Genomic DNA, 15,679 nt, shown 5'->3' with positions numbered 1-15,679 from the left:
GCTTCACAGAGTCCAAGTAACAGACACATCTCAACATCAACTGTTCAGAGGAGACTGTGTGATTCAGGCCTTCATAGTCTAAATGCTGCTAAGAAACCACTACTAAAGGACACCAATAAGAAGAAGAGACTTGCTTGGGCCAAGAAACACCAGTGGAGATCTGTTCTGATCAAATCTGTCCAAATTTGAGATTTTTGGTTCCAACCGCCGTGTCTTTATGAGACGCAGAGTAGGTGAATGGATGATCTCCACCTGTGTGGTTCCCACCGTGAAGCATGGAGGAGGAGGTGTGATGGTGTAAGGGTGCTTTGCTAGTGACACTATCTATGATTTATTTAGAATTCAAGACACACTTTACCAGCATGGCTACCACAGAATTCTGCAGCGATAAGCCATCCCATCTGGTTTGCGCTTAGTGGGACTATAATTTAAATTTAAACAGGACAATGACACAAAACACACCTCCAGGCTGTGTAAGGGCTATTTGACCAAGAAGGAGAGTGATGGAGTGCTGCATCAGATGACCTGGCTTCCACATTCACCCGACCTCAACCTTCAGTCTGCGATGAGTTGGACCGCAGACTGAAGGAAAAGCAGCCAACAAGTGTTCAGCATATGTGGGAACTCCTTCAAGACTGTTGGGAAACCATTCCTCATGAAGCTGGTTGAGAGAATGCCAAGAGTTTGACAAGTTGTCATCAAGGCAAAGGGTGGCTACTTTGAATAATCTAAAATATATTTGGGTTTGTTTAACACTTTTTTGGTTACTACATAATTCCATATGTGGTATTTCATAGTGTTGATGTCTTCACTAGTAGAAAATAGTACAAATATAGAAAATCCCTTGAATGAGTAGGGGTCTCCAAACTTTTGACTCGTACTGTATAGGTATATAATGTATTACCTGAAAGAGGCAGGCTTGGACATACATACATACATATATATATATATAAAATATATATATATATATATATATATATATATATATATATATATATATATATATATATATATATATATATATATATATATATATATATAAATATGTATGTATGTATGTATGTATGTATGTATGTATGTATGTATGTATGTATGTATGTATGTATGTATGTATGTATGTATGTATGTATGTATGTATGTATGTATGTATATATATAGACAGATAGAGACAGAGAGATATCCTAGCCTACCACTTTCAGGTAATACATTCAATGCAGTATTAGCCTTACATTTAGCTTATTAATGATGGGTTATCCATAATAAGCTAATTACCGATCGCCTTAAAAAAAACGCTCCTAAGCTCTTGGAGTCCCATGCAGGAAAATCTAGACAGGAATAGCTTGCTGGACATAATTTTTTTAGCATTTCTTAGACCAATAGACTTTGCGGATAGGGATGCAAGCGCTTGTTTGCTGAATGTTTCAAAGAAGAGCGATGGCGGTCGGCTATAGCAGTTATTTATTCAGAGCCATAACCATTTCATCTCCTTGAAGAGAAGTGAATGCCCTCAAGAATATCATTAGAATGTATTTAAGTGTTGAAAGCGAGGAAGGAATGAAGGAAAAATAGAGAGAGAAAGAAGAGGTAGGCTAATAACACTAGGGGAAATATTATGAAATGTAGGCCTACATATGCGCCAGCCTACTAATTATCGTGTTATATTTCAAAATTAAAATCTAAATTTGCTAGCCTATTCTTGTAACTTTGTAGGCCTCGTGCTGCAGCAGAATCTCATGCTCTCTCCCTGCTTCATTGTGGTTGGAACTACGCGTGCAATTCAAGTTCACATAATATAATACAGTAATACAGTTCACACTCAAAAAGATGAGCCTCGTGGAGCTTAGTTTAATTTATTTACCCACGAGAGCATACTCTATAGCTAGCTGGCTACATCTATAGACTTTTATGTTTTTCTGTCCTTTGCAATCTGCAGTATCCTTTATCACATACGTATTGGGTAATGGCACAGTCATTTGGGCTTGGGCCTGGGCTCATTAAATGTCTTCAATGTAGGGCTCATCAAATGTCTGTAATGTATGGCTCATCAGGCTCAGGTAGCATCCGGCTTGTATTTTCAACCAAAGCTCTAATCAAATCCAGACATAGGCTTATTTGTACGCTTTATAATGCTTTTGAATGACACTTCCAGTTTTGGTGGGAAATACAGGGTTACCCGGGAGAAAAGGGATTTATTCTCGGGATGGAACATTTGTAAAATACCGGGAAAATATTCAATGCTAGTGTGTGTGGGTATGAGTGTTTTTGTGTGTGCATGTGCGTGTGTGTGAATACACATACCTGCCCAGGCTGTTGGCAGGGCGTCTGGAACTCTGCCTGTTGACACACCTCTTTGACCTTCTTGTACTTGGGCAGGCTGTTGGTGTGAGGGGTGGTTGGACTGCCTCCACCATCCTCCTTCTGCCTCAGGAGTTTACTGTAGAGGAAGACAGGAGAGGGACAAGTTAGGTTAGGGGACAGGTATTGGTTAGGACAGTGGTAGAGTTGAGGGTTAGAGTAGGGGCAGGCTATTGGTGTGCTGGGTGGTTGAACTGCCTCTTCCATCCTCGTCCTTCCTCAGGAGTTTACTGCAGACAGGAGGGACCAGTTTTTTTTTTTTAAACAAGCTGTGTGTCTGAAAATCTACGGAGAAGTAGCTTCCCATGCCAGGCCTCCACTCTAATGACCTATGTCCCAAATGGCACACTATTCCCCATATAGTGGACTTCTTTCAACCATGGGGCCCTGGTTAAAAGTTGCGCACTATATAGGGAATAAGGCCCAATTTGGGTCGCAGACATTGACTGGTGTTGCAGTAGGCCTCCTGCCTTCCAGCTGCTGTTTGTGTGATGGGGTAATTAACGACAGAACACTGCTGTGCCTGAAATGAAAGACTGGTGACCTCTGACCTGTAGGGCTTTAGGCTGTTTAATCCACCATGTGTATGACGCCTGAACACTGGGGTTTTTCATCGGATGCATCCCAAATGGCACCCTATTCCCTATATAGTGTACAACTTTACCCATAGGGCTCTAGTCAAAAGCAGTGCACTATGTAGGTAATATGGTGCCATTTGGAACAGATACGTACGTTATGACTGTTGAGATAAGCCTCTCCAGACACTCCACTGTGTTACTACACTGGATACAATGGAGAGAATATACGGAGCTATCCATCACAGTACAATTCTATGTCTGCTTCCCAATTGGCACCCTATTCCCTATATAGTGAACTACTTTTGACCATAACCCAATGGGCCCTGGTCAAAAGTAATGCACCAGATGGGGAAAAGGTTGCCATTTGAGAGACACCCCCTCGCCCTCTGTTACTCAACAATGGAGAGAATCTACTGAGCCATCCATCATGCTTCTACTGGGGTCGGTGGTCAACCTCAATATACTGATAGCCCTGTCAGTGTTAGCCTGTTCCTGTTTCAAAGCTACTGAGCCATCCATCACTTTGCTATTGTGGTGTACACTACATGGCCAAAAGTATGTAGACACCTGCTCGTCGAACATCTCATAGAGAGCTACATTAGCTTCTGTAACTTCTCCGTTTCCTGTAACCTGTCAGACAGGACAAGACAATACAGGACACCAGTCACAGACACTCTCAAAGGCAAGGTGACAGGTTGTACTTTAGGGTCACAGTGTTCTGTTGTCATAGTTGTTATGCCTGTGCGTCCGGAGAATGCAGTCAGGGTTGGCAGTGCGGGTTGGCAGTATAGTTGACTGTGGGTTGGCAGGGCCGTGTGGGTCTAAGGGCTAGAGTGGTGCCAGTGTGCCAAAGCCAGGAGGAGGTCAATGTGCTTTGCGCAGGGTAGAGCTGGCCAGGGCTGTGTAGGGCTGGCCAGGGCTGTGTAGAGCTGGCCAGAGCTGTGTAGGGCTGGCCAGAGCTGGGCAAGGCTGGACAGAGCTGGCCAGGGCTGGCCAGAGCTGGGCAAGGCTGGGCAGAGCTGGCCAGGGCTGGCCAGAGCTGGGCAGGGCTGGCCAGAGCTGGGCGAGGCTGGGCAGAGCTGGGCAAGGCTGGGCAGAGCTGGGCAAGGCTGGGCAGAGCTGGCCAGGGCTGTGTCGGGTTGGCCAGAGCTGGGCAAGGCTGGGCAGAGCTGGCCAGGGATGTGTAGGGCTGGACAGAGCTGGGCAGGGCTGGGCAGAGCTGGCCAGGGCTGTGTAGGGCTGGCCAGAGCTGGGCAAGGCTGGGCAGAGCTGCCATGGCTGGGTAGAGATGGCCAGGGCTGGGTAGAGATGGCCAGGGCTGGGCAGAGCTGGCCAGGGCTGGGTAGAGATGGCCAGGGCTGGGTAGAGATGGCCAGGGCTGGGTAGAGATGGCCAGGGCTGGGTAGAGATGGCCAGGGCTGGGTTGAGATGGGCAGGGCTGGGTAGAGATGGCCAGGGCTGGGTAGAGCTGGCCAGGACTGGGTAGAGGTGGCCAGGGCTGGGTAGAGATGGCCAGGGCTGGGTAGAGATGGCCAGGGCTGGGTTGAGATGGGCAGGCTGGGGAACGCCTATAGAAACACACCAGGTCATATTCCGACTCTGTGCTCTAGGCCTCGGTTCTCCCACGACTGGCGTGCTCACTCACGCAAGCTTCTTTACACACAGTGGCAGCAACACGTCCTGTGCGTGTGTGTCGTATGAGACTTCCTGTCCTTCCTCAGGTATCATCAGACGATGTCGAACCCCACAGCCCACGTCAATGTTGTGCATGTATAATTCCGCTGCTCTGCCATGCTTGTATCCGGCTGGCTCCCCTCCCATCAGCCAGAGCAAGGACACACAGACAGACAGGGACAACTCCAGGTTACCGTCTGCCTCCAAAATGGCACTCTATTCTCTATATAGTGCACTATATAGGAAATAGGGTGCAATTTGAGACACAGACACTGTTTCTCTTCCCAGCCTTAAACACTTGCAACACAGGCCCCACACAAGGAGGACAAAGGCAATTTATATGTCCCAAATGGTATTCCCTATGTAGGGAACACATTTTGACCAGAGCTTTTAAGTCTCTGAGTCTTACTGACACACAGCACAGGGGCCTGGGGGCTTGGCTGTGATCACGTTTTCTATTGCTGTCCCTATGGCGCTCTTGTCGAAGGTAGTGCATTATATAGGGAGTAAGGTACTATTTGGGTCACAGCCTCGGTCTCCCGCATTGGAAATGCAGGCCCAAAAGAGCAGGCTGACAGACAAAGATGTCCCTTTAAAGCACCGTGTGCCCACGCCTGCCTGTGAGAACTGTTTCGATGCACCAGGCAGGCGTATATAGATCCCAGCATAGGTCAAACAATGATAAAAAGGATCTGTGGTGTTGTGTGTGCCTTTTGCATGCATGCATGTCTTTGTGTGTGTATATGTGCATTCGTGTGTGTGTGTGTGTGTGTGTGTGTGTGTGTGTGTGTGTGTGTGTGTGTGTGTGTGTGTGTGTGTGTGTGTGTGTGTGTGTGTGTGTGTGTGTGTGTGTGTGTGTGTGTGTGTGCGTGCGTGCGTGCGTGCGTGCGTGTGTGTGTGTGCGTGTGCGTGTGTGTGTGTGTGTGGTGTGTGTGTGGAGGGGAAAGGAAGAAAGGACATCAGTTTACCCTCTCTCCACTAGGAATGTGTCCCTCCAGACTTTGGGTTTCCGATTGGGTTTGAATCTGGAAAAACAAAATCCACTTTAGTCCGTGTAATTCACATGGGCCTGCCTGTGGACTTACAGGGGGAGGGGGAGGGGGGATTTCACCCACATAAAAATACATATTATAAGTTTCTCTTGTATAAAAATACAAGCATTGTCCTTAGGGGACATCATGGTGAAATTCGGATGGCAGTCCATGTGTACCTGTTGATAAAGATATTAACAAGAAAATAGAATACAAATATGTGTCCATGTGTACCTGTTGCCAGTTTTCTCATGCTCCAGTAGTTGGAGGATGGACTTCCCATCCATGTCCGGAGGAGTGTCCAGCCCAGCGATGTGTAGGATAGTGGGAGCCAGGTCAATGTTCAACACCATTTGAGTGTTCCTGTGGAGAAACAAACACCATAAATAACACCAACATAAACAACAACATAGACACCATAAACAACCACACCAACACCATACACATCCACACCAACACCATAATCAACCACACCAACACCATAATCAACAACAACATAAACACCAACACCACAAACATCCACATCCACACCAACACCATAAACAACCACACCAACACCATAAACAACCACACCACCACCATAAACAACCACACCAACACCATAATCAACAACATCATAAACACCAACACCACAAACATCCACACCAACACCCTAAACATCCACACCAACACCATAAACAACCACACCAACACCATAATCAACAACATCATAAACACCAACACCATAAACAACCACACCAACACCATAAACAACCACACCAACACCATAAACATCCACACCAACACCATAAACAACCACACCAACACCATAAACAACCACACCAACACCATAAACACCCACACCAACACCATAAACACCCACACCAACACCATAAACAACCACACCAACACCATAAACAACCACACCAACACCATAAACACCCACACCAACACCATAAACACCCACACCAACACCATAAACAACCACACCAACACCATAATCAACAACATCATAAACACCAACACCATAAACAACCACACCAACACCATAAACACCCACACCAACACCATAAACAACCACACCAACACCATAAACAACCACACCAACACCATAAACACCCACACCAACACCATAAACAACCACACCAACACCATAAACACCAACCAACACCATAAACAACCACACCAACACCATAAACAACCACACCAACACCATAAACAACCACACCAACACCATAAACACCCACACCAACACCATAAACAACCACACCAACACCATAAACATCCACACCAACACCATAAACACCCACACCAACACCATAAACAACCACACCAACACCATAAACACCCACACCACCACCATAATCAACAACATCATAAACACCAACACCATAAACACCCACACCAACACCATAAACACCCACACCAACACCATAAACATCCACACCAACACCATAAACAACCACACCACCACCATAATCAACAACATCATAAACACCAACACCATAAACACCCACACCAACACCATAAACAACCACACCAACACCATAAACAACCACACCACCACCATAATCAACAACATCATAAACACCAACACCATAAACACCCACACCAACACCATAAACAACCACACCAACACCATAATCAACCACACCACCACCATAATCAACAACATCATAAACACCAACACCATAAACAACCACACCAACACCATAAACAACCACACCAACACCATAATCAACCACACCAACACCATAATCAACCACACCAACACCATAATCAACAACATCATAAACACCAACACCATAAACACCCACACCAACACCATAAACATTCACACCAACACCATAATCAACCACACCAACACCATAAACAACCACACCAACACCATAATCAACCACACCAACACCATAATCAACCACACCAACACCATAATCAACAACATCATAAACACCAACACCATAAACACCCACACCAACACCATAAACATCCACACCAACACCATAATCAACCACACCAACACCATAATCAACCACACCAACACCATAATCAACAATATCATAAACACCAACACCATAAACAACCACACCAACACCATAATCAACCACACCAACACCATAATCAACCACACCAACACCATAATCAACAACATTATAAACACCAACACCATAAACACCCACACCAACACCATAAACACCCACACCAACACCATAATCAACCACACCAACACCATAATCAACCACACCAACACCATAAACATCCACACCAACACCATAAACAACCACACCAACACCATAAACAACAACAACATAAACACCAACACCATAAACAACCACACCAACACCATAAACATCCACACCAACACCATAAACAACCACACCAACACCATAAACATCCACACCAACACCATAAACAACCACACCAACACCATAATCAACCACACCAACACCATAAACATCCACACCAACACCATAAACAACCACACCAACACCATAAACAACAACAACATAAACACCAACACCATAATCAACAACATCATAAACACCAACACCATAAACACCCACACCAACACCATAAACAACCACACCAACACCATAATCAACCACACCAACACCATAAACACCCACACCAACACCATAAACACCCACACCAACACCATAAACACCCACACCAACACCATAAACATCCACATCAACACCATAATCAACAACAATACCAAATGTTGTGACACTTTGCTCTTGAAAGTCCAATATCTTGAAAACATGACTGCTGACGTGCAAAACATTTTGGGACTGTATCCACAGAGGGCGAATGAAGAAAAAGACCACGTTTTTGAGTGGAGTTACCCTGTAATGCTGAGTGCCAAACAAAGTGGCATTGAGTTCCATTTTCAGTGTCATTTGGTATTGTTGTTGGTTATGGTAAGATCGTTTTTTGAGTGGATTTGTCCTTTAAGGAGAAAGATTGAGGGTAAAGCTCTGAAACAGACTAGCGTCCTGTTCAGGGGGTGTACTTGTACATCAAGCAGCCTCACTACGGCCAGGTCTGGCTTGGACGAGGCTTACTTACACTGCTCCAGGCTCGACGTTGGGCCCTCTGAGGAAGAAGGGTACTCGGATGTCAAAGTCATAGGGCATTGACTTCCCCTTTACCAGTCCGAACTGACCGATGTGATAGCCATGGTCAGCAGTATAGATTACATAGGTGTTGTCCAGCTCTCCACTCTCTACCAACATCTCATATACCTGGGGAAAACACAGTCGTGTGTGAGCAAGGAATAGACACAAAGAGACAAATAGACAAACTCACACCTCATGAGCTTGTTACTACTGCACATACAGTACCGGTCAAAAGTTTGGACACACCTAATCATTCCAGGTTTTTTCTAGATTTTTTACTATTTTCTTTATTGTAGAATAATAGGGAAGACATCAAAACTATGAAATGACACATATGGAATCATCTAGTAACCAAAAAAGTGTTAAAGAAATCAAAATATATTTTATATTTGAGATTCAGTCAAAGTAGCCCACCCTTTGCCTTGATGACAGCTTTGCACAGTATCTCCCTCCCTACACAAATTAAAACTAGAAAGTGTAGCTAGAAACAGATGATCTTACCTTCTGAACAGAGTCGTCCACTGACATGAGCGTCTGTAGTCTCTTCCTGTGCAGGAAGTTAGTGAATTCCATGTGGATGGGCCTCATGGGGCCGGTGTACTGCATGATCCAGTGTTTATCCATGTTTGGGGCGTAGTTATAACTGGGGGTGCTGCGGAGAGGAGAGGAAACACAAAACAGTTAGTTAAAGATCTTGTTTTTACCCATTCTGTTCTCTGTACGTCAGTTTGGATGACAAAGAGGAGGTTGGTGAAGGGGACGACTCATAATAATGGCTGGAGTGAAGCTTGATGTGTTTTTTATTTTTTTATTTTATTTTACTAGGCAAGTCAGTTAAGAACAAATTCTTATTTTCAATGACGGCCTAGGAACAGTGGGTTAACTGCCTGTTCAGGGGCAGAATGACAGATTTGTACCTTGTCAGCTCGGGGATTCGAACTTGCAACCTTTCGGTCATTCTGTTCCAGCCTTTAAATGGAGAAGATGGGCTCATAGTAAAGTCTCCCTATGAGGACCTAGACCTTGCAATACAGAGGCTATGAAATACAGAACAAACACAGTGTGAAAGAAACCCTTTGCGTGTGTGTGTGTGTGTGTGTGTGTGTGTGTGTGTGTGTGTGTGTGTGTGTGTGTGTGTGTGTGTGTGTGTGTGTGTGTGTGTGTGTGTGTGTGTGTGTGTGTGTGTGTGTGTGTGTGTGTGTGTGTGTAACCCTTTAAGGTTTCAGCAGTAGTAGTCAGCAACCACCTGTCTGTCATTTCTCAGCCATCTGCAGGTGTCAATGGTTGTTTCCCAAATGGCACCCTACTCCCTACGTACAGTAGTGCACTACTACATTATGTAGGGAATATGGTGCCATTTTTGGGCCACAGGTGTCTGTGGGTTCTACCCTGCTGTCTGCTCTGTTTGACAAGCATCAATAACCAAGATGTTTACTAAGAAAAATTCTCTCCCCCCTCTCACACTGAGTCGACAGACCTCTTGGCTCAGAGGAGTCATTTGAGGGTTGGCACATGCTTAAGAAATAATAGCCGTGTTGGATTCTGGGCCCACAAGTCAAGTTGGTTACAAGCCCTGGACTGTGAAGACAAGACGTGGGTAAACAGAGAGAGAGGGAGTTATTGGTTATATGTGGAGGTGTAAAGAGACATCAACTGTGGCATTGGCTGGTATGTGTGTGTGTCGTTGCTGGTAGCTGTGAAGAGGTCTATAGAGACAGGTTCAGTACACCTGTCTACTGTGGTGTTGGCTTTTGGTTTAGATGCTGACGAGGAACGTTCCACAGACATCAGGTAGTTCAGACAAGGATATTTCACACGACATTCCCTGATGCTGCAAATCCTTCGTGCATTTAGCTGTTAGGAGGTTGCACCGTAAAGCAGTTAAACAGCTAAACCCTGTCTGTCATAAATCAAAAACGGGCGTCTGTAGTTTAAGGGAACGGTTTGATGTTAACGTCATTAACATTCCTGATCCAAGGTGTAGCTCTCCCTCTCTGCATCACAAATCACACCCTATTCCCTATGTGATGCACTACTTTTGACGAAGGCCCATAGGGGATAGTGTGCCATTTAGGACGCACATTGGGAATAGGAACAACTGGATTTTTTATTCAATTTTTTATTTAACCTTAATTTAACTAGGCAAGTCAGTTAAGAACAAATGGTTGTTTACAGTGATAGCATACACCGGCCAAACCCGGACGACGCTGGGCCAATTGTGCGCCGCCCTATGGAACTCCCAAACATGACTGGATGTGATACAGCCTGGATTCGAACCAGGGACTGTAGTGATGCCTCATGCAGTGCCTTAGACCACTGCGCCACTCGGGAGCCCTGGGACGTGAATTGGGAGCCCTGGGACGTGAATTAGGAACATGACAAACCCTCACAGAAAACCACAAGAAGTGGTTTTATTTCTTTAAGTACTTGTACTTGTACTTGTACTAATACACTTTGACTGGCAGTAGATGTCTTAACATATTCTGACTATGAGCTAGCTACACCTCGGTATTGTGTGGTGTCTGAACAAGACAAAGCTGAACATTTAGCTGTAGGCTGAAAATAACCTTAAACTAAGGGCCTTAACCCCTTGCTCTATCCCAAGCTGAATGTATAGCCCTTTAAATTGTGTGGTGTGGTTGTAGTCTAAGCTGAACACTAACCCTGAGAGCCAGAGAGGTAATCCCAAACTAATACCCTTTAGAACCCTGGCTAGATGTATTTTGTGTCCAAAATGGCGCCATATTTCCTATATAGCGCACTACTTTTGACCAGGGCCCATAAGGCTGAGTGTCATTTGGGAAGCAACCAGACACTGACCCTGAGAACCTTGACGTATAAAGGTATAGTGTGACAGGTGTATGTGTCCTATACGCCTCTCCTGATATGAGCTGGGCTCATTCCCCTGACCCCAACATTCCTGGTTCCCTCAGAGGTGCCCAGCCTAGACCCCAGCCCCCGGTGGCCCTGTGCCCAGAGACAAGCCTCTTTGTGGGGCTTATTAGTCCTCCTGGCTGGGCGGGTGAAGAACACAATGGAGGTCTGAGGAGGGAAGGGGAGGAGGGCAAGAGTTACCACAACTCAATCAGAGGAGAGGGGAACTTCCATAAGTAAGACGTTAAGCCTGCAACCTAGTGCTCTACTTGGAAAAAGGCTGGTTTGATGCTACTTACAATCTCTGGGTAGGGGAACCATCAATGGTGCATCAATGCCCATGAAGACATGTCACCCACATCAGACCCTGCCTGGCACCTGTTCCTCTTCCCACTACACTGACCCTGGTGCTCACCACACACATGGTAACCTTGGCAACGACCCAAGAGGCCTAAAACCCTCCCCCCAATATCCCCCACCCTTTCCCTACCTCTACCCACTCACACATCCGGGGGCCTAGTACTCCCAGCCACACCCCCTTCTGCCTCACCTCCGACCCCTCCCTCACCACCAACTCTTGGACCCTCAACCCCCCTCCCAAGCCTGGAGGCTTGTGCTAAAAATACATGAATAATGTCACAAAGGCCTGCCTGCTCCAGAACATACAATGCATTCCTCACATCCCTACAGCCATGGGGAGAAGGGGCTGATTGATATAGACAGGGTCAGGATGTCCCAGGGAATGAAAAAGCAGGAAGCGAGAGAGGCAGAGAGGGAGGGAGAGAGAGGGAAGGGAGAGGGGGAGGGGGAAGGGAGAGAGAGAGGGGGAAGGGAGAGGTAGGGATGAAGGGATGAAGGGAGGGATGAAGGGAGAGAGGGTGAGGAAGGGAGAAGAGCGGGGGTAGTAGGAAGAGGAGAGAGAAGGACAGAGAGTGTGATATAGAGAACAAGAAAGAGAGATGGAGAGCGAGAGATCATGAATGAAGGGCAGGAGAGTGAAGGACAAAAAGAGAGAACAAACTGCCTAAACCTGACTCTGGCCTCCCACCCTGTCTTCTAGCCTCAGGACACAACTTCCAGGAGAGCAGCACAGAGCTGAGGAGGGATATAGAGCAGGGAGGTTGGGAGGGAGGCCGCTGGGTTAGCGCCAATGGAGAGGTCTAGCTTAGCCCTGTTCAGAACCATAGGAATAGAATCAAAATTCTATCATGATTCTATTTCTCTGATCGGAGGGCTGCCACAGTTCTGATGCTCCTGGATGAGAGCTCCACTACGGAGGGCTTGGCCCGGGAGCTCAGTGTCCTCTCCCAGGAAGATACGTTCCCTGACTATTCTTAGACGATAAATCACATCAGTTTCCCGCTGCCAGTCAGAAGGGTTTGCCAGAGGAGCGTTTCAGCAGCCTGTCATCATCTAACGACCAGGGGAAGAGTCTGTATCCCACATGGCACCCTATTCCCTATGTAGTGCACTTCTTTTGACTAGGTCCAACGGGATTGTGGTCAAAAGAAGTGCACTATATATGTAGGGAATAGGGTGCCATTAAGGACACCGTCTTGGAGTACACAGAACTGTAATAATGTTTAGAAAATATGTGGAGGATAATGGCTGACAATCATAAACCACAGCACTTCAGACTTAGGGAAAATTCCCCATTGCAGCAAATACAGTGTTTGTGTGTGAATCCATGCATCTGTCTGTGTGTATGCACGTATCTCTGCACGCATGTGTGTGTCCGTGCATAGTGTGTCTGACTCACATGTGTTGCGATGCGTTGGGGAACATCTCTGAGTACTGTGGGGCTGAGTCCTCTGGGCCATGGGGGGCAGCGTGGCTGAGGACCATCATCACTGGCCGGTGAGGGTAAACCTTCTTGGACATCCGGAAGAAGTTGATACTGTCGTTGGTGATAAGGTCTGTGAAATAGTCCTGCAACAGGGGGAAACGTAGTATTAGCTTAAATACTCATTGTGTGGACAAATAGGTTTGTATTGTACAGGTTAGGCTACAAGGGGTGATTCCTTTAGTCCTGGACTTCAGAGCCTGTTTAATGGAGACGATTCATAGAAAGTGCTTCATCGTCTAGGAATTGGCATAATCTGCATCCAGGAAGCCCGACTCAAATGTTCAAAGTCTCTTATTTTCCAATGTCATGGTCCTTTAACAGCAGGTAAAAGTAACATGGCTGCTGTCTTTTACATGTTATTTAATGCCTTTTAGTTTTTACCTATCCAAGGCTGTCCCCCATCCAAGGCTGTCCCCCATCCAGGGCTGTCCCCCATCCAGGGCTGTCCCCCATCCAGGGCTGTCCCCCATCCAGGGCTGTCCCCCATCCAGGGCTGTCCCCCATCCAGGGCTGTCCCCATCCAGGGCTGTCCCCATCCAGGGCTGTCCCCCATCCAGGGCTGTCCCCCATCCAGGGCTGTCCCCCATCCAGGGCTGTCCCCCATCCAGGGCTGTCCCCCATCCAGGGCTGTCCCCCATCCAGGGCTGTCCCCCATCCAGGGCTGTCCCCATCCAGGGCTGTCCCCCATCCAGGGCTGTCCCCCATCCAGGGCTGTCCCCATCCAGGGCTGTCCCCATCCAGGGCTGTCCCCCATCCAGGGCTGTCCCCCATCCAGGGCTGTCCCCATCCAGGGCTGTCCCCATCCAGGGCTGTCCCCATCCAGGGCTGTCCCCCATCCAGGGCTGTCCCCCATCCAGGGCTGTCCCCATCCAGGGCTGTCCCCCATCCAGGGCTGTCCCCATCCAGGGCTGTCCCCCATCCAGGGCTGTCCCCCATCCAGGGCTGTCCCCATCCAGGGCTGTCCCCATCCAGGGCTGTCCCCCATCCAGGGATGTCCCCCATCCAGGGCTGTCCCCATCCAGGGCTGTCCCCATCCAGGGCTGTCCCCATCCAGGGCTGTCCCCATCCAGGGCTGTCCCCCATCCAGGGCTGTCCCCATCCAGGGCTGTCCCCATCCAGGGCTGTCCCCCATCCAGGGCTGTCCCCATCCAGGGCTGTCCCCATCCAGGGCTGTCCCCCATACAGGGCTGTCCCCCATCCAGGGCTGTCCCCCATACAGGGCTGTCCCCCATCCAGGGATGTCCCCCAAATGACACCCTCTTCCCTAAATAATGTGCTACTTTAACCAGAGCAGCCAAGATCTACACAAAACTTTAGACATGGAGAAGCCACTCTTCTGCTCTCCAAATTCCTCCTAACTCCCAATCCAGTAGCAATCCACTGAGTTAGCAGCTGGCTACTCGCCGGTGCGTGTTTGCAGTGTGTGTGTGCATGTGAGCTCTGCATGTGTGTGTGTGTGGGTGTACACGCGCGTGTGCATGTGTGTGTGTGTGTGTGTGTGTGTAAGCGGTTGCCTCATGAGTGGTTCTGTGAGCCGGGGGGACAGTATTGACTATGACACCGGTGTTGACACTAACACTTGATGGTGAGAGGAGGTCAGTGGTTTCAGCCGGCACGGTGTTATGACAACACTGAAGTCTCCCCCTCTCTCTCCCCCTCTCCCTTTCCTCTCTCTCACTTTATCCCTCAATCTCTCACTCTCTCACACCCCCTCCCTCTCTCACACACACACCCTCTCTCTCTCTCAAAAGAAAGGAGGAATGTACAGATCAGGCAAGACTGTGGAGCAATGGGCTTGGGGCCGGTCGGGTCAGGTGGGGGCCTCTCTAGGAGCCTCAACCTAGCTGCAGTGCACTAACCCTAGGGTGGAACAAAGAGGGAGAGGGGTTAGGAGATAGGAAGGACACCTGGTTCTCCTCACGCTTTACCCCCCAGGCAGACCCTCTCTCCCCTGGGTAACGCTAACAGGGTCTCTGAGTCAGGCTGCGGAGAGGTTAAGGGCTGGGGCTGAGGATGGCTGGTTTAAGAGAGGGAACGAGTGGCACAGCAGTATAAGACACTGCATCTCAGTGCTAGAGGCGTCACTACAGACACCCTGGTTCGAATCCAGGCCCAGCGTGGTCCGGGTTTGGCCGTCATTGTAAATAAGAATTTGTTCTTAACTGACGTGCCTAGTTAAATAAAAGGTCAAATAACCTTTTTTTTAAACTAACGTCAGCCGTG

At 47.7% G+C, this 15,679-nt stretch overlaps 1 protein-coding gene across 3 annotated transcripts in view; it reads right to left on the bottom strand.

Annotated features, from left to right (window-relative positions):
• sulf1 (sulfatase 1) overlaps positions 1-15,679 on the bottom strand; it is a 72,704-nt gene that overhangs the window by 18,774 nt on the left and 38,251 nt on the right. For all 3 annotated transcript variants that reach the window (XM_052504956.1, XM_052504960.1, XM_052504962.1), the window contains exons 5-10: positions 13,370-13,539; positions 9,238-9,388; positions 8,687-8,862; positions 5,873-6,001; positions 5,576-5,632; positions 2,299-2,434 (exon numbers count right to left, since the gene is read on the bottom strand). In XM_052504956.1, the coding sequence (XP_052360916.1) occupies positions 2,299-2,434; positions 5,576-5,632; positions 5,873-6,001; positions 8,687-8,862; positions 9,238-9,388; positions 13,370-13,539 (819 nt within the window). The remainder of the gene's footprint in view (positions 1-2,298; positions 2,435-5,575; positions 5,633-5,872; positions 6,002-8,686; positions 8,863-9,237; positions 9,389-13,369; positions 13,540-15,679) is intronic.

This window comes from Oncorhynchus keta, chromosome 4 (assembly GCF_023373465.1).
Source record: "Oncorhynchus keta strain PuntledgeMale-10-30-2019 chromosome 4, Oket_V2, whole genome shotgun sequence".
Classification (NCBI taxonomy): domain Eukaryota; kingdom Metazoa; phylum Chordata; class Actinopteri; order Salmoniformes; family Salmonidae; genus Oncorhynchus; species Oncorhynchus keta.
Note: the sequence above shows the minus strand (reverse complement) of the source record. Positions and strands in the feature narration are given on the sequence as shown.